This window comes from Talaromyces atroroseus (assembly GCF_001907595.1).
Source record: "Talaromyces atroroseus strain IBT 11181 chromosome Unknown scaffold_5, whole genome shotgun sequence".
Taxonomy (NCBI): domain Eukaryota; kingdom Fungi; phylum Ascomycota; class Eurotiomycetes; order Eurotiales; family Trichocomaceae; genus Talaromyces; species Talaromyces atroroseus.
Window position 1 is genome coordinate 419,719 of NW_017971437.1, and position 27,519 is coordinate 447,237.

Below are 27,519 nucleotides of genomic sequence, written 5' to 3' on the forward strand. Positions count from 1 at the left end.
TTCCTCTGCTCACGGGGGAAGGGCTGGGCGAGTGCTGCGTGGAGAGAGAAGAAGAGGAAGAAAAAAACCAGAAGTTAGCGACAGGTGTTATTGCTGTGTTGTTGCGTCGGCATGCAAGGCGAGGCAGAAAGAGGCCACGCTGCCTTTACTGGTGGATCCGCCGGCGGCCGATCTATCTATTTGTTCTTTTGTGTTCACTCCGCTCTACGATATCGCCTCAATAGCTAACTATTCAGCATGGAATAGAAACTGCCGTCCATTCTACGTTCTTCTTCTTTTATGTTCTTCGCTAGACCTAGAAATCAGAAGCAAGCTGTTGTCCTTCTTGTCGTTACCGTCAAGTGGCCCAGGCAGCATTCTTCAGACGATGCCAACATGTCCTCCTCGCTAGCAAACACGCTAGATACGTCTAACTGACACGTATATATACTCCGACGATGCTTGGTAGAAGAGTACCGTCATGCTCAGCCTTTGGAACGAGTTGCCCGTTTACTCGACGGATGAAGAAGATGTTTTACTTACCGGAAACCCTGGAAGACGACAGTCTCCATGCCAAGGGTATACATTCTAGCAGGAATTGTGGATGGTTATGTTATTAACTCTGAATTCTCGATAGTGGACTAGAAGTATGTCTCATATCTGGAATCAAGCTGCAAGTTTATAGGGACTCCGGAACCAAGGCAGCTTTGGCTTGATACAGTTCCTCCAAGTATTTCTCCTCCTCTTCAGTGAGCACCTTTCCGCGAGTTGCAATTGCTTCTTCCAGCCTTGCAACGCTGCTGAATCCAATAATTGGACTAGTTACGCGCTTGTTAATCCAGGCAAGTGCAACGTGTGATATGGGCCAATTGTGCTTCTGCGCAAGCTCCACCACCCTCTCGATAATTCTCACGTCCGCTTCTTCTGTGCCATAAGCCGATCTGGACCGGTCTTTCTCTTGCTTGCTCCTAATAGTAGACCCGAAGCTCGATGGGGGCCTGGCGAGGAATCCCCGGCTTAGCGGTGCCCAGGGAATCAAACCAACACCAGTATCATTGCAAAAGCGAATCATCTCGCGTTCCTCTTCACGATAAAGAAGGTTATACTGGTTCTGCATGCTGACGAATTTAGTCCACCCGTTGCGTTCAGCAACAAACTGCATGCGCGCAAACTGGGTCGCCCACATGGAGCTTGCGCCAATGTAGCGGACTTTGCCCAACTGGACCAGATCATGCAAAGCCTTCATAGTCTCCTCGATGGGTGTCTTCGAGTCAAATCGATGGATTTGCAGTAGGTCAATGTAATTTGTGTCAAGCCGGTTGAGAGAGGCCTCCACCTGGTTGAATATCGCGGTCCGTGAGAGCCCAAACTGGTTTTGATAGTCTTTGGAGCCTTCAATGGGATCTCTAAAGACCCAATGCATGGATTCTGTTTGGACCACTGATGAGCCTGTGCACGGACCATTTCATAGCCAGAAAAGGAAGAACAAGAGCATACCGGGATCTTCTCCAACAGCCCAAAAACACTTGGTCAAAATGACTACCTTCTCACGCGGAATCGAATACTTCTTGAGAGCCTTGCCCACGATTATCTCAGAAGCTCCGTTACAGTAGGCATTTGCCGTATCCCAAGTGTTGAGACCTCGGTCGTAGGCCGCTTTGAGCAAGGGAAGTGCCTAGAACACATTAGATATTTTTGGTTGACACTAGCAACAAGGAACCAAAAGCTCCAACCTGTTCCTCGCCAAGTGCCCATTCCATGGTGGTTGCTTTCGGATCACCGAAACTCATGCATCCAAAGATAGGCACCGATACTCTCAGGCCACTACTGCCGAGCTGTCGATATTCAACTTTGGTATCGTCAAAAGACTTTTGTAAACTGGTAGGAACCTGCAGAGTCATGGTGTTCTTCAGATCTTGAGCAGATGAATTCAAAATTAATATAAACCTGATGACATTGAAATTCTTTCGACGGTATGGAGATTACTAAGAAGAAAAGATCAGAGAGCAGCAGTATGATATATATTTATAATTCTACATGCTTTTATCTAGCACTTTTGATTTGTAATGTGCTTCTTGGTCGACTTTCTTTTGTGACTTCATATGATAGATGTCATATCCTGGTCTATGCATGCTGCTTATGCTTGCGTTTGGTCCAACCCAAAAAAGGCTTAGGGGGCGTAATTGCTGTGCATTAGGGTCTGCAGGCCAAAGCAAAATGTCATTGGTCCGATGCAAGTTTCTGCCTAATCTGGTAAAGCACCAGGGTTTTGTACCAGCTACCTTCTACAGCATCCCCTGAATAGATATTCTATGGATTGACCGCAAGCACGGTAGATGCCTTTATCCACGGCCCTGATACGATTTCACACAGTGTAAGATTTATCTTTGCATATACTATATAGTAAGTCACCATAGCCATACACCATTTTGGGTAGAAATCCCAGTATAGATACTTGATGAGCCCGATCTAGAAACGAATGACAACCTTAGACTCAAGATGTTGGTCGAATCTTTCGTAGTATCTAGGAACTTGTTCGATATCGATGATACTGCTCACAATAAAGCTTGGCTTTGCTCTACCGGTTTGAATCAGCTCAACTAGTTCTGGTGCCAGAACCTTCGGGTCAACACCGCCTCCTTGCATTCTCAACCCTTTGTTGAAAAAATCAGTCATAGGAAACTGGACAGTAGGCGAAATTGTACCTCCCCGGGGCGTTCCAGGGCTGTTTGGCGAAGCTGAATATACCCCAACTATGCCAATACCACCACTGGTTGCAGTCACGGCTATCATATTATTGAGAACCTCATTTTCGACATGCTGAAGTTCACTGTCGAGAGCCTCAAACCCAACACAATCTACACTTCGGCGGACACCGTTAGGTTCGTGTTGTAGAATCTGTTCTACAGGGTCGGATTCCATGAAATCGATAGGAATAGCACCAATCGAGAATCCGAGAGCGAGTCTGTCGCTGACATGGTCCACGATGTAGACACGAGAGGCTCCTCTAATAATAGCGGAATAGGCAGCCATGAGTCCAACAGGGCCCGCTCCAAAAACAGCAACAGTGTCACCGGCCTCGAATCCCGCAAAGTCCAGTGCCCCCCAACCCGTGGCAAAAATATCTGAGATGAACAAGTAATCCAGATCTAGGTTCGGACTGGTGATGTTGCTGACACTTGGGTTGCTGCTTTCTGGGATAGGAATAAGGCTTGTATCTGCAAATGGCACTCGAACGTACTCGGCTGCATATAGTGCCGTCAGTATCACTAGTAGCTATACGATATGTCCCCTTGTAACGTACCTTGACAGCCAGTTGCTAGGCCGTAATCTAGTCCCAGACCAAAAGAGATCAGTTCTGGAGCACAGAGATTCAGATGGCCGTCTGCAGCTTGGTCTGGAATGACAACTTTGTCACCAATGGAAAGATGGCTTATTCCGCTTCCAATCTCTGAGACAATGCCAACTGCTTCATGCCCCATTACCCAGGGAACTTCCTGGCTCCCATATACACCGTGATAGATGTGTAGGTCCGTTCCACATATAGCAGAAAGAGTGACCTGCACGATAGCGTCGGTCTGGTTGATGATCGTTGGGAAAGAGACATTTGCCACATTCACCTGGTATGGAGTACCATCCCAGACGATACCTCGCATGAAATCTCCCAATGACATGACTAGAATGCAGTTTGGGCTGGTTGTTTTGTTTTGAGAAGTATACACACGAATACACAGACACCAATAACTTCGTATGCTAATGGCAGGAATATTTTTCAGGTGCTCTGTTGGGACTAGCTATTTATACGTATCTGATGCACGCATTTCATAAGTATATAGCCCTGCCTGCATAACAGCGAAGAATGCCAAGGCTCTGAAGAAGTTGAATTATTCTTATCGTCACGCCGATCATTTCAAAACCTGTCCGATCATACCAGCTCTTGATCTGAATTAAGTAACTATACCCTAGCCGCGTAGTATGAGTCGGAAGTTGCTGTCCAATGTGAGACTACATCCGTGATGCAATACATCACTGAAATGCCATCAATAGCAATTTTTGCTAGGCTGGGGGTGTGACATCGGACCAAGTTCTTGGTCATTCAGAACATGTTCTAGTAGATTTTTCCTCCCTTGCCACGACTGAAGATAGACGCTGAGAAAACAGTTTTATTATTTGTTAATTTTTTTTTTTTCTTTTCACAAAGCCAATGGCTTATCTCCCCTTTGCTTTCTCCAAAAATTTGAGGAAGCCAAAATTTCAGGACAACCAGTAATAATCCATCCCCATTTTCTAATAAATTCTTCAGTCACTTCCCAGCTCTGAGGCAACCAAGGGAGTCCCCACACTACCAAGCCAGGCTCGCTTGTAGTGCCATATCCCATAATATCATGGCATAGCTCTTCGTCGTTGTATGATTCACCGGCAAAGATAAGATTATCCCTCATACGTGGCAGCGGGAAGAAGTCTAGCCATGGATGATGCGGTGTAGTCTGCTGAATATGAGTAGGGCGAAGACTTAAGGGTATATTATCTATTGAATACCCAATAGGTGGCGCATTAAAAATGGAATTAGCATCATCTTCTATATTCTCGTCTGGACTCATTCCAATAGCCGAGATATTATCAAAGAATGCCCGCTGGACGTTGACTTTGGTAAGAGTAAAGAGCTGGTCCAGCAACGGGCTGTTGAGGAGATAGCATTGATATGCGTATTCCTCGAACTCAAGCATTCCCTTGTACTTCAAAGGATCCTGCATGACACATTTAATCTTAGGTACTGAGGAATTTGACGAGGACGCTGAACTGGCTGTATTGGCTTTTATTTTCGAAGGATGCCGCTTTCCTGCGTATAATTGGGTCAAAGCTCTGTTCAACTTCCTCCCTGGCTGGCTGCAGTACTCACGATAGGATCGCTGGTTGATGCGATTCTGGAGTCTTCTCCTGTGGACCGGGTCGACAATTCCTGTCCAGTCGTCTTGCATAGATCGAATGTAATGGGTCTGCTGAGGCATGTGCACAAGCGCGATTCGTTCTTCCTCCGCCATGCTGCTAGACTGCCGGTGCACAGTAGTAGTATTAGTAGTACGTACACAGATCGGAGGCAGTTGCTTGGTAGGTTGGTGAAAGAAGCAGAAAATTAGGGCAGGGAGTGAAATTTAACTTGATGCACCACGCTTATACGCCATCCGAATGCGGGTTAGCGGCCGTAATCATCGTGCATTAGTGTTTCCACTCCTGACCCCATAAGACCCGCATTTCTGTCGGATTTGATGTTAGAGGAACGCGGAGGCTAGGAAATGAGTAACAAGATACGGAGTACACGCCCGTGATGTAGACCGGTCGAAGGGGGTCGTTGAATTCTGGAAACACAATATTTCCATAGCTGCTATGTGTAGATAAACGCTGTATCCCCATTCTGTGTATGAGGAAGCGCGAGCAGAGGGGGGGATTTTGAGTAGCGGACTAGGCAGGCAGCAGCAGCCGTTCTGATTAGATAGGATATTGCCAGAATTCCGAGCCAATCAGCAATGATTACCCAGCCAATTAACCTTAATGCAAAACATGCAAACGTTTAGTATACCCAATTGCTTCAGCAATAGCAAGCTCCTCCCCCCTCTTAACTCCGTGTTCATACCTAAGCCGAATCCGGGAGTGGATTACATCAAATTTAACACGGAGGTGAAAGGTGGCGAGACGACTATATACGGAAGTGAGTCGTTATGGTGGGGATGCTTTGGAATGGAATTCCTGTCAGATATACCAATTGTACCAAAAAGGCGTCGTGTGCTAGGTAACCCACGAATTATTTATAGTCTAACATCCCTTTCTCTAAATCTAGGACAGCCACCGTCAGTAAGTTTAGTGACAGAACTCTGGTCCATCAATAAGCGTAGTGCATTAGTAGATTATAGTCGCGTAGATGAATAATGTCATATGCCCCTCACATCAAAGCGCCAAAGGGTTTAATAATCATGAGCTGAGCCAACCTTCCCATTATCCATAACCTTCTCCTTTCTCAGACATTGTCTTGCTCTGAACAGTCTTCAAAATGCAAGGTTACGTGCATACAGGTCCTATTGATTGCAACATCTCAGTTGATGCAAGTAATCTAAAGGGGAAGACTGCAATTGTAACCGGAGGTCAGAATTCATTAAAACCGGAGTCTTACTTCAGGAAATTGACGACCAGAAATAGGTGCCAACGGCATTGGAGAAGCTTACGTTCGGGCTCTTGTGGCAGTTGGGTATTAAACACAACATTACTACTATATTATACATATAGGTTGCTAACTATTCCTAGGGTTCATGTCTGCGTAGCAGACCTAGATGTGGAAAAAGGAAAGATATTAGAACAAGAACTGCAAAGGTATGGCGAGCTGTACGTCAATATTTAAGATTATCATGTGGCATTTTGGACTGATATCTATTTACCGCAAAAAGCAGTGTCAAATTTGTTCAGTGCAACACAACCAAATGGGAAGACCAGGTCCGACTATTCCATGAAGCAGCACTATTTTCCGAAACAGGGAAAATTTCATATGTTATCGCCAATGCTGGTATTTACCGTCAGGATGAAGTCTACTCGTATTCCGGAGATAACGAAGAGCCGCAAAAGCCTGATTTGAGTATAATCGACGTAAATGTCTACGGAAGCCTGTATACGGCGAAATTAGCGTCACATTATTTCATCAAACAGAACGGACAGAAACCGTCGTCTGACCAAGAGGATACATGTCTTGTTTTGATAGGATCCGGGGCAGCATTCCTTGACTGCCCTCGGAGTCCTCAGTATTCTGCGAGTAAATGGGCAATGCGAGGCATCATGCACTCATTGAGAAGGACAGCCTTTTATTATGGAAGTCGTGTTAATGTCATTTCTCCATGGTTCGTACATCCTAGAACGCAACTTGCTAGATGGGTCGTCAGCTAACCGGTTGAAACCAAAAAAAAAAAAAAAAAAAAAAAAAAGGTACGTGAAAACAAATATTCTATCCGAGGCAGATTTTGCCCATGTCAGCAGTGTTGGTGTTCAGTTCGCCCAGCCAGAGGAAGCAGGCCAATGTCTACTGCGGATCCTTAGCGACAAAAGCATCAATGGGCACTCAATCTTCGTGTCTGGTCGGAAATGGGCTTCTCAAGGATATGTGGACTTGGATCTGGACGATTACCCAGGGAGTGCACTCATTCAGGAGATTCAAGAGGACCAACTGAAATCCGCGCCGGTTTCTAAGGGATTGTTCATTTAGAAGTTTCATGGTCAATTGTGTTTCCACAACATCGCAGTAATAGCTGTTACTGGGTAAAATCAATTTATATATCTACATTTCTATGATACAAACCCGAATAGCAAATATGCAATAATTCCGGCCCAGGTGGGCTCTGGCATTTGTAGTCATTTCCTCAAAAGACTTACCTATGAAGAGTTTGAAGTTTGATACACTATGGCCATTGGTACAGCACATATCAAGCTTCTTAACAGAAAGCGGTGTTGTTTATAGAGTAGGTTTCTTAAGCAATCCGAAGCCACTTATAAAGTAGAACTGTAGAAATAAACTAGATCAAACAAACCGACTTTAGAAATGACAGCAAATAAATAAATATTGAGAAAATATAGATACTTATCTTGGAAGCTATCATACATCTACTAAAGATATTATGGATAATGATTGGCTAGGACGGCGAAAGAGAAAATCCGAGCCCGAGTATAAAGGCTACAGCAACCTTCATCCAAGCTGCTCTCATCCAGCAGCATCCATAACAGCTTTAAGCAAGACAATTCTCATAATGGGAGATCAAACGTCAGTAAATGGCGCATCTTCAGTCGAGCCGCGCAAGTATCGCTCGCGCAAACAGAAACCGTACGGATATCCCCCATATCACACTTGGAGACCGATTCTAATGATGAATGAACCAGATGTGATCTTTGCCGAAAGCGAAGGATTTGCTGTATCCGGGAGGCTGGCAGTGACAACTGTGCGCTTTGTAAGGCTAGAGGAAAAACCTGCACTTACCTGGCACCTCCGCCGGTCAGGCATAGATTGTCACAGGCAACTCAGCGAACAAAGACTCGGAACAGTATTCAGCAGAGCAAGTCGCAAGAGCACTCATCAACACCAACTGTTTCTAGACCAGACCAAAATTTCCGGCACACACTACAGTATCTAGGACTGAGCGGGGATCAGGACCCCTATTTACTGCAACACTCAAACCAGCAGAAATTGGAGATTGCTGGCGCTGCCGTGTGGGCATGTAAGAAAGTGAACAATAACCCCGAAATGCCTGCTCAATTTACGGTCCGTGTCTTTTTTCTTTTTCTTTTTTTCCCCCTCTTTTGTAAGTGTATTAATGATTAATCATGAGATTTATTTTTAGATCTTCCCAGACAAGCATCTGGATGCAAGACCAATATACTATCCGCAGAATGACATCGAAGAAACAGCCCAACCACATAAGGATGAACTCATTAATGCATATTTCGAGATAGTTCACATATCTTTCCCTATTGTTAGCCGAAGCGAATTCGACCCTCAATTGGCGTCCACTTTATGCCTAGCGTCAATGTATGCATTGTCTCATGTTTTCTGCCCAGAGGCAAAGTCAATTGACCCCTGGGTATTTCTGAATTTTCTTGGACGTGCCATTCCACTTGAAGCTCGAAACGCGAGTCTCGACAGTATCGAAGCGGCTTTGCTCTACTCTCAGAGGCATACCTATATTTTTCGGTAGGCGGTCTACCGTTTCCAAAAAGATATTGTCCTTGTTGATGCTTATCTGTCGTGTAGGGCCCCAACTATGCCTGGCTTAATGGCTGAAATTGGAAATGTACGAACGTCGAATCATTCATTGATTGATTCGTGCTAATTATATACAGCTTGTAGGCATGGCCCACGATGTCGGCCTCAATGTCGACCCAACGAACTGGAAGATACCCGAATCCGAAAAGAAACGCAGGAAACGGTTATGGTGGGGAATATACATGCAAGATAAATGGTAATACGATACTATGTTTCATCTTGTTTTCCGATGTTGACAAGGTTTACCTAGGTCCGCGTTGACGCTGGGGCGCCCATCTTATTTACACGGTGACCAACACAATGTCCCGATGATGACGATGGCCGATTTCGATGACTTTAAATTTCAAGCTCACAGCACAAGCTCACCGAATAGCGAATCTCGAAAAGAATATGTCTCAAAAAGAATGTTTATTGCGATGGCTGACTTGACCGTCATGCTTTCCGACGTCCTATCCACATTCTATACTGTGAGAGCCGTACAGATGCTGAAGAATATGTCTACAAAGGAAAAAGATGTTTGCATACTTTCTTTCACTGATAGACTAGATCAATGGCACAGTGTATATGGTTTCCTTTTCCACGAAAACCAAGATCTTTTTCCTGACCCTACTGGTGCGTTTCTTCATGTACCTTCCCCTTCCTGTTTTGACCCGGACTAACTTACATACACTAATCAGGCACCTTACAGCTCGGGTACTACACGTTGGAGATTGCTCTTTGTCGAGCTGTACTTCGTGACAAGTATGACCACCCTATTCGAGAACGGGGTGAGAAAGTGGTGTTGCTAGTGATTGAGCTGCTACGAACATTGCAAATCTCCAGGCTCCGTGCGTTTTGGTGGGCTGGTAAGTGCACAGTCTGATTCTACTGGGTATTTAATATGATGGTGCTAAATATTATTAGCTTCCAAAGTAAACTTCTCCATTGTTGGAGCGTTCATGTTCAGCATGCTGTTAACATCTATTGAGGATCAGGAAATTGATTCTTGGATGTCTAGAATTTCTGTTTACCTCAAACTTTTGAAAGAGCACAGTATCAACTTTGATACAACCAAGCTTGCCTGCATCCGCCTCGAGTTATTGTCCAAGGTCGACAATCTCATGGAGGATGGGGGTTCTGGTAGAGCAACTGAACCGATTACTAGCTCTGATGTGAATGGTTTTGTTGCTGGTATGACTGTTCCTTCCGAATCGACAGATGACACGAATGATGAAAGTCAAGGCCAGACTCAATTAGAGGATGAACATACTATCTACTCCGTGGACGATCCGTTCGAGTTCATGCCTTTTGACCCTTTTGGTGACAGCGAGAATTTCGACTGGGGAGCATTAATGGAAGCGTGAGCTTCTGTTACCTTCACCTCACGGTGACATAATCTATGTTCTAAATACATTTTTGGTATAAAATTTGGCCCGAAATATCTATCTATGGTTTACAACGCATCATATTCATACAACCTGCATTCCCACGGCTGCAAAGTGACATGTGCACCAAGTTCAGCTGGGAATTCATAATTTCCATAAACGGGACGACAATTTGCCAGGTCGGATGCCTCTTTTGGGATTTGCCACTCCACGCTTTGGGGAGAGAAGTTCAACACGACCATCGCAGCTTTCGAGCCAGGATGCACCCGCAGATAAGCAAATACCCGCTCGTCATCTGGTGACAGAAGCCGGAATGCTCCATATACCAATGTCTTCCATTGGGACCGGATGCGCAGTAACTCTTTCCAGAAATGGAATGGTGACGTCTCATTTTCAACAGCTGCGGCAGCGTTGCAAAAGGGGAAATCTGGGTTCAGTGCCATCCATGGAGTACCGGTCGTGAATCCGGCATTGGGTGCATCACCATTCCATGGCATTGGTGTGCGGCCATTGTCTCTTCCTTTCTTCTGGATATCCGCCAGCAGATCAGATATATCGGGGTTATTTTCCCCAGTCTGGCGTATCCGCTTCTCCTTTTCTTCTCGGATATAGGTTAACGTGACGACATCGTTGTACTCCTCCAAGTCCCATCCCTTGACGTTTGCCATTCCCAATTCCTGGCCCTGGAAGATGTAAAGCGTGCCACTGAGCGTGCTCAAAAACATTGCCAGCATCTTGGCTGACACGTTCCGGAACTCGGATCTGTCTGACCCGAAGCGGGAGACCGAACGCCCCTGGTCATGGTTCTCCATGTACAAGCTATTCCAGCCTCCGTGTTCGTACATAAGCGTCTGCCAGCGGTTGAATATCTGTTTAAGGTCCGAGAGCGACCAGGGTCTCCACCCCAGGAGACTGTTTGGGATGCGGTCAATGTCCATATGCTCCCATTGAAAGATCATATCGAACTCGTTTCGCGATGGGTGGACATAGTCAAGTGCCATCTGTGTGGCAGGTACATACGGCGTTTCACCGACGGTCATGGCGTCGTATCTGGCGAACGTGGCGAGGTTTAATTCGCGAAGGTATTTATGGACGTTGCCGACATTCAGATACAGATGCATCGCTGGCTGGCAGTATGTAGACGAATCGACCACCTCGGCATCGGGGAATCCTTCTTTCTTTCCAATATAGTTGATAGCATCGACCTGATAGATATATGTCAGCAAAGCGTCTCGATCGGACCATTTTCAATATCATCAACCAACCCTAAATCCATCAATGCCGTTCTCCAACCAGAAATTTACAATCTCATGAACCGCTGCTCTCACTTCAGGATTCTCCCCTAGCACATTCATTTATGGTCAACATTCAGTTTGCCTCGCTCAAAGGTCGATGGTGCACGCACAGTTGAGATCCGGCTGTTCTCTTGTGAAAATGCGCAGATAATACTCCTGAGTATCCTCATCCCACTCCCAAGCAGAACCCGTACCAAAAAACGAACGCCAATTATTTGGCGGCAGTCTCTCACCATTTTCGGCGTACCTGGGCGGCTTCCAGTAATACCAGTCGCGTTTCGGACTGTCGCGACTAGACCGCGACTCGACGAACCATTGGTGATCGATTGAGGTGTGGTTCACGACCAGATCCATGATCAATTTCATTCCGGCCTTGTGCACCACATCCCGCAGAGTCTGCCAGTCCTCCATTGTCCCGTATTCTGGGTTGATGGCCCGGTAGTCGGCAATATCGTAGCCCATGTCGTGCTGGGGGCTGACATAAATGGGACAGAGCCATAGCACATTCACGCCTAGGTCTTTGAGGTACGGCACCTTGGAAATAATGCCGTTAATGTCACCGACTCCATCGCCGTTGGAGTCACAGAAGGACCGAGGATAGATCTGGTAAACGACAGCCTCACGCCACCATTTGCTGTCAACGCCGCCTCCATTCGGCGTGAATAGGGTTGAGTTTCCGGTGTCTGCCATAGGAAGTAATGATATTGCGATTGAACGTAAATGTTTTCTTCCGACGTTAAAGAAAAGAACAGAGAACTAGGAATCGATCATACTCTTTTTTTTAAATGCTCCAATGATTTTCTTTACCTTTCGATTTCACATCACTGCTTACAGTCTTTGAGCCACGGGCATTTTGTTGCCCGTTGGGGAAGCGTTGCCCGCGGGGCAGCGTGGGTCGATAAGAACTTCACTCGCGACAATAAAATCTTGAGATGCACGGCTACCTATATATGTATATATATAGGCCACGCGCCAATATCCCTGGATGCATTCACAGGCATTGCACGGGAATGATTTGTGGCTGACATGGCATCCAAGTTCGCTCTACGAAAACCAGCCCTGTTCCGGGAACTGACGCTTCGAGTGCTGGCGATCTATCTTTTCGTTTCGGTGAGTAAATGTGCAATCTTTTGTACTCTAATGATGCATGCTAACTCGGTGTATAGTTTGGATCAATTGTATGCAATGATTCTCTGCATCACAGCCAGCACCAATGAGAATATGAACTAACAAACACCTGCTGTGGCATTAGAACTTCGGCTTCGACATCTCCTGGTGGGCATCATGCCTGGGCATAACTGAATTCAAGGAACGCTATGGCGTCTTACCAGGTCCCGGCCAGGCCAAAGTAATCCCATCGACCTGGCAATCTGCCGGCACAGGCACGCCCAATGCCGGCATGGCCATCGGCTGCTTGATAGGCGGTTATGCCAATCAATGGCTGGGCAGAAAACGGACAATTGCCTTGCTATCTGTGATTGCCATTGTTGGAATCATCTTGCAGGTTTCTATTGATTCGTATTGGGGAATCATCGTGGGACGGACGATTAACGGTCTTTCAGTCGGTAGGTTTTTGTCTAGCAAACAACAACAAAGGGATACGAGAAACAAGGTAATAGCTGACAAATTCCATTATTGCACAGGAATGGAAGCAAACGTCATTCCAACATACAGCGCTGAGCTGGCGCCTCCAGCCATCCGCGGCACACTGGTGGGCTTTTACCAATGGTGGCAGATTCTGGGAAACATCTTCGCAAGCTGCTGCATCTACGGCACTTCGATACATCTGAGTGGGCAATGGACATACAAGACAGTCATGGTGGTACAATTAGTTATCCCCGTAATCCTTCTTGTTGGTGTCTGGTTCATGCCCGAATCCCCCCGATGGCTTCTGCAAAAACACCGAGATGAAGAGGCACTACGCGCCTTATCAAGCGTCCGGAAGGGCTCTGCAGAGACCGAAGCGGTGGAAGCCGAGTTCGAGCTAATGAAAATGGCAATGCGCGAGGAGGAGCAGATGCGTGCCGCATCCAACTGGCGCGATGTGTTTGTAGGTCCCAATTTACGCCGTACCATGATCGCCACATTCGTTCAGATCTTCCAGCAGATTCAGGGCAATTCGTTCATGAACAACTACCTTGTGGTCTTTCTACAGCAAATCGGTATCACCAACTCATTGAGCATCTACATCGCCAGCAACTGCACTCAGCTGGGGGGTATCACGCTGTCATTCCTGCTGCTCGACCGTTTTGGGCGACGGCCAGTGCTGTTCATTGGAGCCTTCATTATGGCGGTATTCATGTACGTGATCGGCGGACTGGCTGCTTATACACCGGGTGGCGTCAGTGGATCAAGTGCTCAGGGTTGCGTTGCGGCCATTCTGCTTTACCAGGCCGTTGCAGCCGGAGCCTGGGGATCATGTACCTGGGCGACAACGGCGGAGGCCTCGACACAGCAGCTTCGCGAGAAGACAATCATGTTAGCAACATTCTCGAGCTTCGTCATGGTGATTCTCGTAACGTATATCAATCCGTATGTGCAGGACTCCGGATACGGCGACCTAGGGCCGAAGGTGGGATTCGTTTTCGGTGGCTGTTCGATCCTGGCGATGGTTTGGGTTGCGTTTTGTCTCCCGGAGCTCAAGGGGCGCAGTCTAGAGGAGCTCGACGAGATGTTTAATGCCGGTGTATCGGTTTGGAAGTTCAAATCGTACAAGTGCACCGGCATTGGCGCAACAATCACGGAGGTCCAAAATAGGAATGCTGATGCCAATGAGGCAAAGAAGGCTCTGGTTCTATCGGAAGAAGCTACCAATCCAGAGAAAGCGGAATAGGCCTGGCTACGGGCGTATCAATTTGTATTCATAACTTATGGGTTACTAACCCCTTGGGAGTGTCCGGTATCCATCGTTCGACTAGGTAATATAGGATGTACTATACAGAGGTGTGGACTGCAACGTTCAAAAGCTTCTTTCTTCTATACTGCGATTTTCTAGGCTTTTCAACCAGGACCTAGTAAATATCAAAAGCAACAAATATATTCTATTTTCAAACTATTCTCTCGTCTGTTTCACTTGAAGTCGAAAGGAAATGAGTTGTTTGGTTCGTTTCGTAATCGTAGCAAATCATAACAAGGTACATATTTCCGCAGACATATTACTCATAAGTGCGACATAAAACCAAAATTAAGCACCACCCTCACGCTTCGCGTATTCATCCTCAATATTCTCCTCGTACAACCGATCCGCCTCGTCCTTGGTCAACTGGCGAGCGCTCGGAGCATTTCCCTGGTCCACCACGGCGGGCTGTCGCGACCCTGGAGCGGCCACAACGCCATCGCTCGCAGCGCCGATGCGCGTGCGAGTGCCGATCTCTTGCTGCTGCAAGGTCGAGATGGCGTCTAGCGATGCGGCGCCAGCACTACCGGTGGGACGGACTTCGTCTTGACGAAGTTCATTGGTGTTGTGCGTCGAAGGGTCGTCGCTAGCGGAGCTCACGAAGCTGACAGGCATGTTGGAAGGGCGTGATGACAGTAGGTGGATGATGAAGTTGAGCACTTTGAAGACTGGCCTTGCTTGCTTGTATGCTAGGTAGGACAAGTTAATGGCAACAGGGTGGATGCAAGGAGTAAAATAGAAAAGGACCAAGAGGCTACATATAACGTGCCTACGGTGGCGCGACAGGAACAGTGGCAACGACGTCAATCGGATCCATGAAACAATTATTTACTATTTGCTAGCGCGAGGCTCATTACCAATCAAAACCTGCAAGCACACAAAATGCAGAGGCTACAGGAATAAGATCTCCTCTCCAAAACCCAGCTGTAGCTGAGCGTTGATGAAAAGAAAAGTGCCACAAGAGTGGAAAGTGCCAAAGAATACGCCTGCCAATGACCCGAAGGCCGTTGGACAGAAAGTTCCTCCGCGCTGTGCAATGCAGGGACCATTCTGTGGTGAACCGCCTTCATGATCGCAGTCACCCAAACAAGGTAAGTATGAAGAAAAGAAAGAAGAAAAAAGTCCAAAAGAGCTGGGGGAAGACGCTGCTTTTATACCCGCCCCTGGACGCGCTAGTGCTACTTCGGGCTAGTTAAGCGAGCGCGTGATCTGGGTGTGCCGCGGCCGCTGATTGGCTGTGTTTCACACGCAGCGTAGGCTGCTGCGTGTTTGCTGCGTTTGCACTGTATGTACCGTATGCACTGTTGGCACTGTTTGCATTTGGCGTGTTTGCTCTGTTTACACACTTGTTCTATCCAGGTATAGTTAACTTAGTCTAAATAGACGTTCATTATTCATACTATGTGCAGTGCAACTACATTCGTCAAATCGGTACTTAAATATGCTTTGATCAGACCTCCTCTTCTACTCCGTGCTGCTGAGCGCAAGGCAAGCATCTACCGCCAGTCCGACTCTACCATGCGTAACGTCAGTGAATTGTTTGGTTTAGGACAGACAGACAGATGGGTTACGTGCCTTCCCTCCTTCATCCGGACAACATCGTCAATGATATCTTTATCGAGGTTGGGGAACATTCCCGATAACGTTCTGTCTCGTTGTTAGTGTGTAAGTCCCAATGAACCGACAACTTGTAAGACTCACTCCACCACGTCCCTGTGTTCTGCCCGCTGTATCCTGCGAGCTTCTGCTGCTTCGGCACTGGCCTGCCGCGCCGCTGCTTCTTGCGCGTCAAGCCCGCCAGGGGGTCGCGGCCCGGGTAATGGCGATACATTCGAGCTAGTCTGTTGAGATCTCCTGTCTAGCTCTGTGTCCTCGGAGAATATCCTCCCGATTGATGACAGCGGTTTCTGGATTGACCGGAGCAACCCAGCAACCGGTGCGTTCTCTTCATCGCCCGACGACGACGGCCCGTCTCGCCGTTGTAGGAGTCTCTCGCCCTCGGCCGATGCGCGCGGAGTAGCTTGTGCGCTCGCTGACTCTGATTCCGCCTTCATATTCTCCTGCGCAATCGCTGACACTGCGGCCTCCACATTCTTTTCAAACTCTTCGTCACTAACAGTCAAACTCGTGCGGTCAAGAGTTTCGATGAACTGAAGGGTACCAGACTGTATCTCCGTTAGCCCTACAGACAGTTGATTTGAAAAAAGAGCTAGACTTACCAAAGAAGATAGGTAATAACCAGCTTCACCTCCCAGTTTATCTTGATTGCGGAAACGCAAAATGTACTGCACATTAGAAACTAGATGCTCAGGGTTCGCTTTTAGAACCACATAAATCAGAATAGGAATGAATGAATCCGCCGATGTATCAGGATTCTTCGAGTGCTTCAACAGTCCTAGATACATCAGGATGAAAATAAGCAACGTTCACCAAGGAGCCGCAGTGGCAGCAGCTGTAGCAAAATATACGTACCAAAAATAACCTTGCAGCAATTGAGGATGCAAATAACTTTGTCTCTTGGAGCTCTATAGTTTTTTATTTTCCCCAGTTCTGCAAGCACCAGTTAAAATAAAAGCACTTCCATTAGTTGACACCTGTATAATCATACCTTGTTGCGCAAGATTGATGAAACGACGCCCATTGTTGCCAAGGGAAGGTATATCTAAATGCTCCGGTCGTATCCAGCTATATATCCGGATCTTCTGGGCCAAGATTTCATCCCGCTCAACATCTTCCTGGTGCTGGCCACGTCTGCCGGGGCCATGCATTCTCTCCATCTCCCTTCGTTTACTCCTACTGGCACTTCGAGGCACAGAAGGAGGGGGCGGGATGGCAGGAGAAAACGTCTGACTGTATAACCTATTCATAACCAGCTTCTCCATCCCTTCCTTTGCGTTATCAAATTCTGCATCCGAGACATGTCTCCACACCTCACACTGCGCCATCTTGTTCGTTATGAAAGCTAGAAAATCGCTAATGATCTTGACCTGCTCGTGCACCTGCCATTGTTTCTTACCAAATTCCGTCAAGAATGAGCGGAGGAACTTGGCAACTGGGTCTGCGGTGCGATGGCGCAGCTGTTCAAGGAAACGATGAAAATCAAACGGTTGATCTGGCTCTGGTTCAGGGGGCGGCAGCCCTGTTCTCGAAGATGTGGATTGAGGGGTTCCAGGAACATCATTTCCAAAGTTCTGGCTCGATTTGGGTACGACGATGGGTGGTGGTATAGAAGACGGTCCAGAGGATGACGGGATGCTATTAGTGCTGGTGCTCTTCGCTGGCGGTTCAAGACTCAACCTCCGTGTGGGAAACTGATTTTGCTGACCCATAAAGTGATGCTCCGCAAGTTCTAAGCGTGGGGACATGATTTCTGTCTCCTTGGGCCCCTCTATTTCGTTGGAGAATTGCTCCATTATACTTTGAATCTCCGATTGATCGTCGCCGTCGCCGTCACCGTCGCCTCCATCGTCAGTCCTGTTGACATCGGCTTCTTCCTTGCGATCTTCGGGTTGACTATCTTGAGGCACATTAGGAAGCTCCTTCTCGGTATGTTCGGCTGGTAATCCGATCGGAGAACGAGGGGCCTGCGGAGTCTTCGGGGTAGGATCAATATACACTTCGTCTTTCTGTGGAGGCGGAGGCGGTGCGTCGGCTTGCGTCTGAACACTGAGGCTTTCGGGCTTCTTCGGCGATAATGAGAGGTTCTGAAGCCGATCCGTGTTTATATTCCCGGTCGTCGAGTTGTCCATGGGAGATGGATCCACGTGCACAAGCTCTGTGTGGCCGGCTTCGTCTTGTTCTGCCATGTTGCCGGCGGTTTCAGGACCAGTAAGTTGTAGTGCTGCGGTTATTGACTGCTGGCGATGTTCATGTTGTTCGCTTTCCACCTTGAAATCGTCATCCAACGTCGAGGGCAGTGAAGCGGGCATATGTATAGCTTGTTCCCCCGCGTCAACTGGCAATTCAAGATTACTCCTGAAATTTCCGCTATTTAGCTGGGTAATTCAGACGGCACAACACAGCATGTTGTTTCCCTCTCAAATGGCCAATAAGAAGATAGGAGATGATATCCCGGCACAGTCTATTTTCCTTCGAGCATGGAATGCCTTATGGTACACAGAGGTCATGCATGAATCAGTGATATTCAGGCAATCTGCGGCGGCGTTATCATTCTGCCGGTTGATACCGCCCTGTCTGCTCCCGTGCGAAGAAACCATGATTTTATTTCTCCAAGCCTCGGATTTCTTTTCCTCTTGGAAGCTTGTCAAGGTTCGGGCTGTTATGTGCGGCATCTTCTTCTCTTTGAGTGCCTCCGAGCATGTACTGCCTCAAGAGAAGACCGTGACATGGCTACGGAACCGAGGTCCTGATAACTACTGCACTCACCTGGTGAAGCTGGAATGCGCCAGGCGCCTTGAAACACCGGAAACTACTCCTGAGGCGATATATCTAACGTTCATTTCGACCGTCCTCGCTCTAAGAGGTGACCATGTTACTAGCCAGCCACTTGTGGACGCTGACAGTAAGTCAGTTCTCTGTTGGAATGGCGAAGCATGGAAAGTCTGCGGCCAGGCCGTTAGGGGCAATGACACGGAAATAGTCTTTCAGAAACTTATTGAAGCCTCCAGATACCACTGCGATGTCGGTGAATCGGAAGTGGGTGGCGTCGATGACTCCGTTGCTAGACTAACAGATATCATTAGCAACATTACAGGTCCGTTTTCTTTTGTATTCTACGATGGTTTCCGTCGCAGGATTTTCTTCAGTCGTGACTGCCTTGGGAGGAGGGCACTACTCCATGGCCACGATGATACCGGAAACCTCAAGATATGTAGCGTGTGTGATGGATCGTCCCCTGCTCCCTTTGAGGAAGTGGAGACTGATGGGCTCCATATGATCGACCTTTCGCGCATCTCACTGTTGAACGACACCCCCGATGGCTCGCACAAGGTTTCGTATCAAGTGGAAGTGATCCCATGGTCACATAAACAAACGGGTCGCCTCTTACTGAGGAATCCCGTCTCTCCTATGAATCGGGCCGTGCCCAGTACAGAACCACCAGCTCTAACGCTGTCTTCTATTTGCATCCAGAAACTAGAACACGAGCTCCGTCGGTCGGTGGAAACCCGCGTCCAATATCTACCGCAACTTGGACTTGCATCGCCTGGACTTGGTGCAAAGATTGGCATATTATTTTCCGGTGGCTTGGACTGCACGCTACTTGCCCGACTTACCCATGACATTGTACCAAAAGACGAAACTGTTGATTTGATTAATGTCGCGTTTGAAAATCCCCGCGTTGCGGCGGCTCTTAAGGCAAGAAAGGAGAAAGAGGAGAACGAAGAAGCCATATCTATCTATGAGAGCTGCCCCGACCGTATCACCGGTAGAGCTGGGTACGCCGAACTGCGGAAAGTATGTCCTGACCGGGTGTGGCGATTCATTGCTGTCGATGTTCCGTATCAAGAATTCACAGCACATCGAGAGGAAGTTATACAGTTGATGCGACCACACAACACTGAGATGGATCTGTCTATCGCTGGCGCGTTATATTTTGCGTCTCGAGGGCAAGGCAATGTAGCCAATGACGACGATATAAATGACACCGCAACATACACCACAACGGCACGCGTGCTACTTTCCGGTCTAGGCGCGGATGAGCTCTTTGCCGGCTACGGGCGTCACGGCATTGCCTTTGCTCGCAAAGGATTCCAAGGTCTCATTGACGAGATTGACCTAGATGTCAGTCGCCTGGGAAAGCGAAATCTAGGGCGCGATGACCGCGTCATATCCAACTGGGGTCGTGAGGCTCGCTTCCCATTCCTCGACGAAGAATTTGTCTCCTGGGCCACACAGACACCCGTCTGGGAACGATGCGGATTTGGCACAGCACAAGTGCAGGTAGCAACAAACAACGAGCTTAACCATATTGCGGAAACCCTTGACTCTGAGAAGAAAGCGCTCCGTCTGCTCGCGCTAAAACTAGGCATGCTTCAAACAGCACAGGAAAAGAAGCGTGCTATACAGTTTGGGTCAAGGACCGCCAAGATGGAGAGCGGTAAGAGCAAGGGGACTCATACAATTTAAATACCCATTTTCTCCTCGCCCTCGAATACATATTATCATTCAAATATCCAATCATGCATCCGTTCATGCTACGTTCCAGAAGAATACATGCTTGGAAGAATGGAAGCTCGCTAGCGGTGATGACACCCAGAGAAACAGATACTTATGAGAGTCACGATTTCCGACTTACATTCTCTTATTTTCTGCCATTTCTTTCTTGCTATGCATACGCTTATCCTCTCTCTCTATGTCGACCTACAATACCAAGGCATACACGCAACATACCCTGTATTCCTTGCCGTGGATACTGTCTCTGATGCCATTGACCACGTTATGCACTACGACCAGTGGAGCGAATATGGTTCAATTGCATGAGGCGGCATTACTGCGTCTTGGGGTAGATGCGGTGTGGTATGCACATACTTGTTCTTATTGTGACAAGAGAAGCGATGGATGAGCGTTTTTATGTGAGAGAGGAAGTGGACAGGGGAGACAAGAGAAGTAAGCCGAGAGAAATCTTCTTCAAAAGGGACTCGATGATCTGTTAAAGGCAAATCTGAGCTATGTGCAAGTTTACCTTCTTGTGAGCCATCAAACATAAAAGTAACTACATGGTCTTTTTCCATATCTAGACAACCTTTAGACTATATAGACATGGGCGTTAAAGAGTGCTTTCCAAGTCCGAGGACATATCTCCATCATACTTCAACTCAACCTAACTCAACACCTTCCCAAAGCACAACGAATTCTCCGCATCAACATAAGCCCCAAACCGAGGAATCTCCGCATATCCCTCACGCCCATAGAACTTGATAGCAGCTGTCTGCAACGTCCCAGTCTCAAGCACAACCTGCATCCAACCATTCCTCCTCGCCCTGTCTTCGAGCGCCGCGAGAACAGCCTTTGCCGCATACCACGGTTTCCCGCGATAGTCTGCGTGGACATACATGCGCTTAACCTCTACCCCCGTCCCTTTTTCCTCTTCCTCCTCCTCCTCCGACGAAGACGGCAGCGACGTCAAAACTCGAAGAGCCCCACAGGCAATAGGCACCATAACCCCATCATCCTCCTCCTTCACATCCCCCTTTATCTTCTCGGGAGAGCAAAGATACGCAACCAGAAACACCGAAATATCATCTGCCGACGGCGGAGTACCCGGTTCGCTATCCGGGCGACCATAAATAGCCTCGATCTCTGCACGTTGCAGATTGCGCAGGTATTCGCTGTCTGGGTGGGACCAGGGTCTATCCATAATTTTGAGCATTGTGAGAGGTATATTTATATATGGTTCCCGAGAGTTGTGTGTGTAATGTTGTTTGTATGGATGAGGCTTTGGGTCTAGTATACTCAAATGCATGCAGATATATACATATATATGTATCGGCTAATATATCTATGGGTAAGTTAACTACGGTGACTCATTAGATAAGCTGATTCTGTAAATAGGGCGAGGTGAAACTGAGTGAGACTACGGAACTACCTAAACTACCGATAGGGTTGAATGAGTATTGACAGAGTACATGAGTAAGATAATGTTATTTCTGGAGCATTGACCCTATTGACCATGCCTAATTTAGATATGTTGTTCATCTACATGCTTGGAGAAGATAAGAATCAGGCAGATTTAAATCTATTAAGCCTAATAAAGCACAGCAATAAAACAAATCTGGCCACGAGTCAATCCAAGAGGAGACATCAGAACCGGCACAGATAGATCAGGGAGATTATACACGGAAGCAAAGACAGTAAAAATAAACCAATCTGGGGCAAGCTCCGGTAGGCGATCTTCGCCAGAGTATCATAAAAGCATGCGGAAAATACCAGCAACACACATAATATATAAGAGACAAGAGAAGAAAGATAAAAAAAAACACACTTTTGTCTTTTGAAGCGTCATTGTTGAATTTGAAAATCCAACTGGTACTCCAAGGTGTGAGGCAAACCCTGCCCCCCACCGTGGCAGGTATTCGCTGCCAGTCCATTGATATAACAAGCACAAATACAAAACGCAAGAACTAAACATGTACACAACATGCAGGTCAAACACGTCCAAAGAGAAAGAAAAAATCACGTCAAGAACGTGCTAGCCGATTAGACTCACGAAGCCTGAGCCATGGCCTTCCAGTACTGAGCATCCTTCTCGGACTTCGCCAACATCGCCTCGAGCTCTTTGATGCGCTCCTCCATTTGTTCCTGCTTCTCGAGCTTGCGTCGACGTGACTTGCGAGCGGCCATAGTGTTACGAGCACGCTTGACGGCCACTGGATCGGCGGGATCATATTTAAGGTCACGGAGGTCGCGCTTGCTCTTGGACTTGTGAGAAGGAGCATCACTTGTGAGCGAAGGCTTGGGAGACGATGTATCTTCTGAAGATGCCGGAGACTCAGCCGACATGCAGACGGCAGAGGGAACAGGCTTGGTGGGCTTCTGTGAGAAACTTGTCATTGACATATCGAAATCGTCACCCGGCATGACTTGGCTATCCGGGAAGAGCGAAGTCCAGTCATTGTGGTCGGCTGGAAGATCGTTGTCGGCCACATACACAGGTGACGTGAAGTGACTGAAGGACAGATCGCCAGGGGAGTCAAAGGCCGATTGCGGAGTTCCGAGTTCTGTGGAGAAGGAAGACGGAGGTCCGGAAATCAAATCCTTAGGCGAGACTGTGCCCGGAGGCACAGCCGCAGAGGTAGTGTTCATGTAGGCAAACTCGTCAGCGAGAGGGGACGCCATCATGGACGAGACGGGAGAAGTTAAATCGTCCAGCAGGGGACTCTGGGAAGAGAGATCGAAAAGATCTAGAGGGAAATCTGAAAAGGGTAAATACAACGCATTAGCATCAGTCACGGAGATTGACTCAAACCACGTCGATGCGGGGTAGGGGCGGTGTGAATAATCACCTTGAGCGATATTGGACGAAGACATGACTCTGCGATGTTGTTGTAATTGTTGTCTGGTTTGGTGTTTTTGATAATTAGGGGTGTTTTGTGTGCTGTTGAACAATGGAACCGGTGGCCGGTTTGCGAGCGGAGAATTTGCAGGCAAAGAAGCCGCGTAGAGACGTTGAGCAAGGCGCTTCTGGCCCGATGGACTGTACCGATAAGAGCTGGACGGAAACAATGACCCGGTAGACTGTGGGAACAATCTGTTCACTGGCTGAACGGATTTGCTATGCTGCTGGTGTACGTTGACACTGCTGTACTGAAGTGTGTGTCGGCGATTAACCAGAGACTGGTTCTGCACTGATCGCTGATTAAGGTTGACACTCAGAGGTGCTGGCGAAGGCTCGGCCCAAGAAGAAGCAGGCGGGCGAGAGACTTGATGTTGTGGGTAGAGCACAAAGTCCTGCTGCACGTTGCTGTTGCTGTTGTTGTTGCTGTTGTTGTTCAAGATCAAATTCTGATGCTGCGCCGAAGGCTGTTGGGGAGGGGGGTAGGGAAGCCATGTTTGCTGTTGGTTATCCGTGGTGAGCGACGTGATGTCGGACGAAGAGAGAGTGAAGGTGGAAAGAGAACTTGAGCTACGCGAAGCGCTGCGGAAGTTCAGAGACCCAGAAAGGGAAGACTCTGTAGATGGAATGGTTGAGGGGAGATTAACAACAGGGTTCCGAGATGGAATTGTAGTGTTGTCTGCCGCTTGTTCAAGGGACAGAGAATGAGAAGTGAAGAATCACTTAATAAGCCGCCATGATGGAGCTGCTTGCAGATGTCTTGACAGGTATGAGAATAAGAATAATAATAGTGGTGGTAGAAAGACTGAGTGTCTGTGGAGATGACAGGAAGAGAAGAGGAAAAAAGAGAGCCAGGCACCCACGATGGGGGGAATCAGGCAGTCTTAAGGAAGGCCCGTAAGCGAGGGAAGGAGCTGACCGGCCAAGCCGCAGACAGCCTCGCACGGGGCGGCGCAGGCCAATCAGAGACAGACTATCATCGAGCTAGACCAGCCTGGACCTAGTCTCGCGAGCAAGTGGACACGCCGAGTGTGAGTCACAGCCAGTGTGCGCTCCTGATTGGCCAGTTGCCGAGCCGCACTTTCCAGTTTCTCCCCTCAAGGCTCACGCCCTGCGACGGCCGCGACTGCCTTTTGCGCGTCCCATTCCTGCCTTGTCGTCCCTTGCGCGATTTCCATCGCTCCTTCTTTGCTTGACGTTTGGCTTTGGCATTTGCAATTGCGCCTGCCTTCTGCGCAAGGTAAGATATCACATGATGGCCTCGACTGCAGATTATATAAGGAATGAATGCTCCGTCCGTGACTCACCCCAGCGAAGGAAACTTCACCAGAGAGTCCAGACCGGAACAAGAAACGCTTTTCCCTCTTTTGACCCCGACGCTCACGCTAGAAAAGTTAACCCTGTTGCATTAAGATTATCCTCCTCCACCACCGCGCAGACAATGGAAATTTAAGCGACCGTTTTTACTATGTCGAGCCTATCTATGTATGATTGATTCATTGATGGCTTCTCTTCAACAACCTGATGTATTCAAAACTTATCTATGACCAGGCATATGTACTGCGGTCCGAACTGCATATTCCCTGCAGGAGAGTCGATGTCATGGGCCTGTTTCCTGTTGATTAACTACCAAGACCACTAGCATAGCCACCGACGCATTGCTAGCCTCCACCTCCGATTTAATTGTCTTTTTCAAAATTTTTCATCACAGCCGGCCGGAGAAATCCCTCGCGGCCCCGCGCTGGGAACTAGGGTTAGTGCTCAGGGCTATCCTCGTGTATCCTCAATTGAACTATCAGGAGTATGCTGTGGGCGAATTCTTTCATTATTAGACAGTAGATCTGGCGATATACTTCAACTAGATGTGTACGTGATGCGACATACCACGTGCGTTCTTTGTTCCGAGCATTAGAGTTACTTGAGCCCAGACCATCTCTACGTTGTCTCTACCGAGTCCTTTGTTGAAAGCATTGCTTTCTATTGATCTTTGTATCTTATCAGTGGGAGCATATTCAGTCGCATCTACCCATCCGTGAAGAAACACACTAGAGTCATGAAAGATGATGTAGTTATATGTGTGTGTTCCAATAAAACTTAAAGAATCTAGCAAAATTAAAGATCGAAAGAACCTCAACAGTCAACAGTGTCAGTCACTCACTGTAATTCCATGAAGGACTTGATTTGATCTTCACTGCGGTAACATTCCACCTAGTTAGCGGTATCTCATACTTGATCCAACCCTAATGCTGGCAAACTACAAACACAATCATGAGTATGGGCTCCGTATGTTAAGAACACCTCAAATGCGACACAATCCAGAGCATCATCGGGTGCGACTCTCATTCTTGACCTGCAAGGCAAACGGTATGGCTTCATCTCGATACATCTATAACGGTCATTCTCAATTTTGGGCCACTTTCTGAGGCCAATCGAATGCTAAATTGTTATCCGAAGCCAATAGATTATCAACATGGCCATGGCTTCGAGAATAACATCACGGCGCTTACTGTCAGTTTCGACTGTGCGCAATATGATTGGCCCGAGACAGTATTCAACCATGACGCCGCCAGAAGATATTATGTGGATAATACTATAATACTACTATGTCTCAAACAAGCATCCCGGCAGATAACTCGAAATAAAAAGGAAGAAGTGAAACGTCGAGGTGAAGTTCAAATGAAATGTCATTTCATGAAATTCATCTAATATCCGCTAGTTACTGGTTTGGGAGAAAGCGACGTTGCGGTTGTATGGAACTGTACCATACGATGATTGGCCATACTGTGTACACAGACCACCAACTGGTACAGTACGTATTTTATTTTCATTTATTCTCCGTAGCGAAATTGCCAGGCACGAGAACGGACTCTGCAAACAGTCTGCTGGATTATTAGTTTAGCTAGATACTACACAGTTACATGTTTCAGTGCGAGTTTTAGCTAGCGGAAGAGCTAATTAGTGATAACCGCAAGAGACCACTGGTATCATGTTAGGGCTACGGTTGACTTCACAATATGAACCATCGGAGAAATAAACCATCGACGGCTTACCGACCATTTTCCATTCTGCGCTAGTTGCGCTCACTAGTAGCCCATAATCGTAGAACAGAAAAGTCAGGTGGGGTTTCGTCATCAGGAGAAGAAATTGATCACGGCGGGCTTAACTACTTAGTTAGAGCAGATTAGAGTAATCCAAGCGTACCTTACTACGTACTGCGCACAGCGGACGGGCCCAGTAGCCAGAGATGGACAGATAGAAACAATGCCGGGACTCGGCACGGAACAGACTGCAGCATGATATACACTCTGATACATAACATGATATAACATCATATCATAGGCGGATAAGCCACAAGTCATGCGCCCATCAGCGGTAGCACCGGCGCGGTGCTCCGTGGTTAGCCTGCCAATCTGTTACGGCATTTGCTGATCAGGATACATGGGAAGGAATCTGATCGCCAATCAGACTCTTTTTGTGGCCTAAGCCCTAGCCTTAGCCTGTGGTTAGTCACAGAGCCGGAGCCAGGAAGGAAAAGTAAAACACTGCAGAATGCAGAAGATCAAACGGCTGAACGTCGGAGTATGGATGCACATTGCATTGCTAGTAGATAGTAGTACATGTCTCATGTGACCGGCTGCTCCCATCCCAAAGATAACGGCATCCCCTACCAGACTTGCGTCTTCACGGCAAAGTTCAAGTCATGACACCATTGCGCAGGGTTGGTTAGTATTAGTAACAACAATAACCACAATTTCTCGTGTGTGCCACTGCCCAGACTTTGCTACGTCTATCTAGTATCGACACTATGAAGTATAGAGGTGGGACACAGTACCATGGTTTTTATCGCAGGCCCACACGGCATAGGCTTTGGCGCTAGGCAACATTACCGTCACAAACAAAACATGGTGTACGACGCAAATATCTGTCATGACCTGGAAGAAGAAGAAACAATAGAACAAGTCAGAAGTAAGAACCCACGTGTGCAGTGTATATATACACCAGCGTGCGTCTGTGTCAATCATATGAGGGACGGAGTGCCTGAAAAAATTTCTGTCAGACATCGACTGGTTGGGTTGGTTAGCTGATCTGTACCGTACGCTAGGTATTACGCATACCGCCATACCGTCTCACGGGAGGCTCGTGAGCTGTCCCAAGAGTATCACCTGATATAAGATACCACA

General features: G+C 47.6%; 11 protein-coding genes across 11 annotated transcripts, besides 1 other annotated feature; 4 read left to right on the top strand and 7 right to left on the bottom strand.

The window, feature by feature from the left end:
• Positions 1 to 658: 658 nt before the first annotated feature.
• On the bottom strand, positions 659 to 1,880 carry UA08_04603 (Versiconal hemiacetal acetate reductase; the record flags this gene model as incomplete). The annotated part of the gene is made up of 3 exons (XM_020266891.1): positions 659 to 1,428; positions 1,477 to 1,654; positions 1,713 to 1,880. The coding sequence occupies 3 exons, from the start codon at positions 1,878 to 1,880 to the stop codon at positions 659 to 661; spliced, it is 1,116 nt and encodes a 371-aa protein (XP_020120320.1).
• Positions 1,881 to 2,448: 568 nt separating this feature from the next.
• On the bottom strand, positions 2,449 to 3,653 carry UA08_04604 (hypothetical protein; the record flags this gene model as incomplete). Its single annotated transcript, XM_020266892.1, has 2 exons — positions 2,449 to 3,224; positions 3,284 to 3,653. 2 exons carry the CDS (start codon positions 3,651 to 3,653, stop codon positions 2,449 to 2,451), a joined length of 1,146 nt encoding a protein of 381 aa, XP_020120321.1.
• A 1,183-nt stretch (positions 3,654 to 4,836) lies between these two features.
• Positions 4,837 to 4,891: a repeat region (Identified by RepeatMasker using a combination of RepBase library and repeat library created with RepeatScout).
• A 1,134-nt stretch (positions 4,892 to 6,025) lies between these two features.
• On the top strand, positions 6,026 to 7,222 carry UA08_04605 (hypothetical protein; the record flags this gene model as incomplete). The annotated part of the gene is made up of 5 exons (XM_020266893.1): positions 6,026 to 6,116; positions 6,172 to 6,220; positions 6,277 to 6,354; positions 6,417 to 6,860; positions 6,946 to 7,222. The coding sequence occupies 5 exons, from the start codon at positions 6,026 to 6,028 to the stop codon at positions 7,220 to 7,222; spliced, it is 939 nt and encodes a 312-aa protein (XP_020120041.1).
• A 1,029-nt stretch (positions 7,223 to 8,251) lies between these two features.
• On the top strand, positions 8,252 to 10,113 carry UA08_04606 (hypothetical protein; the record flags this gene model as incomplete). Its single annotated transcript, XM_020266895.1, has 7 exons — positions 8,252 to 8,309; positions 8,359 to 8,698; positions 8,759 to 8,798; positions 8,848 to 8,966; positions 9,021 to 9,382; positions 9,448 to 9,615; positions 9,674 to 10,113. 7 exons carry the CDS (start codon positions 8,252 to 8,254, stop codon positions 10,111 to 10,113), a joined length of 1,527 nt encoding a protein of 508 aa, XP_020120325.1.
• Positions 10,114 to 10,202: 89 nt separating this feature from the next.
• Positions 10,203 to 12,281, bottom strand: UA08_04607 (hypothetical protein; the record flags this gene model as incomplete). Its single annotated transcript, XM_020266896.1, has 4 exons — positions 10,203 to 11,339; positions 11,400 to 11,476; positions 11,540 to 12,156; positions 12,262 to 12,281. 4 exons carry the CDS (start codon positions 12,279 to 12,281, stop codon positions 10,203 to 10,205), a joined length of 1,851 nt encoding a protein of 616 aa, XP_020120084.1.
• A 174-nt stretch (positions 12,282 to 12,455) lies between these two features.
• On the top strand, positions 12,456 to 14,262 carry UA08_04608 (hypothetical protein; the record flags this gene model as incomplete). Its single annotated transcript, XM_020266897.1, has 4 exons — positions 12,456 to 12,539; positions 12,596 to 12,607; positions 12,682 to 12,994; positions 13,073 to 14,262. 4 exons carry the CDS (start codon positions 12,456 to 12,458, stop codon positions 14,260 to 14,262), a joined length of 1,599 nt encoding a protein of 532 aa, XP_020120083.1.
• Positions 14,263 to 14,613: 351 nt separating this feature from the next.
• On the bottom strand, positions 14,614 to 14,940 carry UA08_04609 (hypothetical protein; the record flags this gene model as incomplete). The annotated part of the gene is made up of 1 exon (XM_020266898.1): positions 14,614 to 14,940. The coding sequence occupies one exon, from the start codon at positions 14,938 to 14,940 to the stop codon at positions 14,614 to 14,616; it is 327 nt and encodes a 108-aa protein (XP_020120086.1).
• Positions 14,941 to 15,821: 881 nt separating this feature from the next.
• Positions 15,822 to 18,254, bottom strand: UA08_04610 (hypothetical protein; the record flags this gene model as incomplete). The annotated part of the gene is made up of 5 exons (XM_020266899.1): positions 15,822 to 15,972; positions 16,027 to 16,490; positions 16,545 to 16,720; positions 16,798 to 16,875; positions 16,934 to 18,254. 5 exons carry the CDS (start codon positions 18,252 to 18,254, stop codon positions 15,822 to 15,824), a joined length of 2,190 nt encoding a protein of 729 aa, XP_020120085.1.
• Positions 18,255 to 18,540: 286 nt separating this feature from the next.
• Positions 18,541 to 20,412, top strand: UA08_04611 (hypothetical protein; the record flags this gene model as incomplete). Its single annotated transcript, XM_020266900.1, has 2 exons — positions 18,541 to 18,847; positions 18,878 to 20,412. 2 exons carry the CDS (start codon positions 18,541 to 18,543, stop codon positions 20,410 to 20,412), a joined length of 1,842 nt encoding a protein of 613 aa, XP_020120088.1.
• Positions 20,413 to 21,106: 694 nt separating this feature from the next.
• Positions 21,107 to 21,655, bottom strand: UA08_04612 (hypothetical protein; the record flags this gene model as incomplete). Its single annotated transcript, XM_020266901.1, has 1 exon — positions 21,107 to 21,655. The coding sequence occupies one exon, from the start codon at positions 21,653 to 21,655 to the stop codon at positions 21,107 to 21,109; it is 549 nt and encodes a 182-aa protein (XP_020120087.1).
• An 833-nt stretch (positions 21,656 to 22,488) lies between these two features.
• On the bottom strand, positions 22,489 to 24,516 carry UA08_04613 (hypothetical protein; the record flags this gene model as incomplete). Its single annotated transcript, XM_020266902.1, has 2 exons — positions 22,489 to 24,017; positions 24,447 to 24,516. The coding sequence occupies 2 exons, from the start codon at positions 24,514 to 24,516 to the stop codon at positions 22,489 to 22,491; spliced, it is 1,599 nt and encodes a 532-aa protein (XP_020120090.1).
• Positions 24,517 to 27,519: the final 3,003 nt, after the last annotated feature.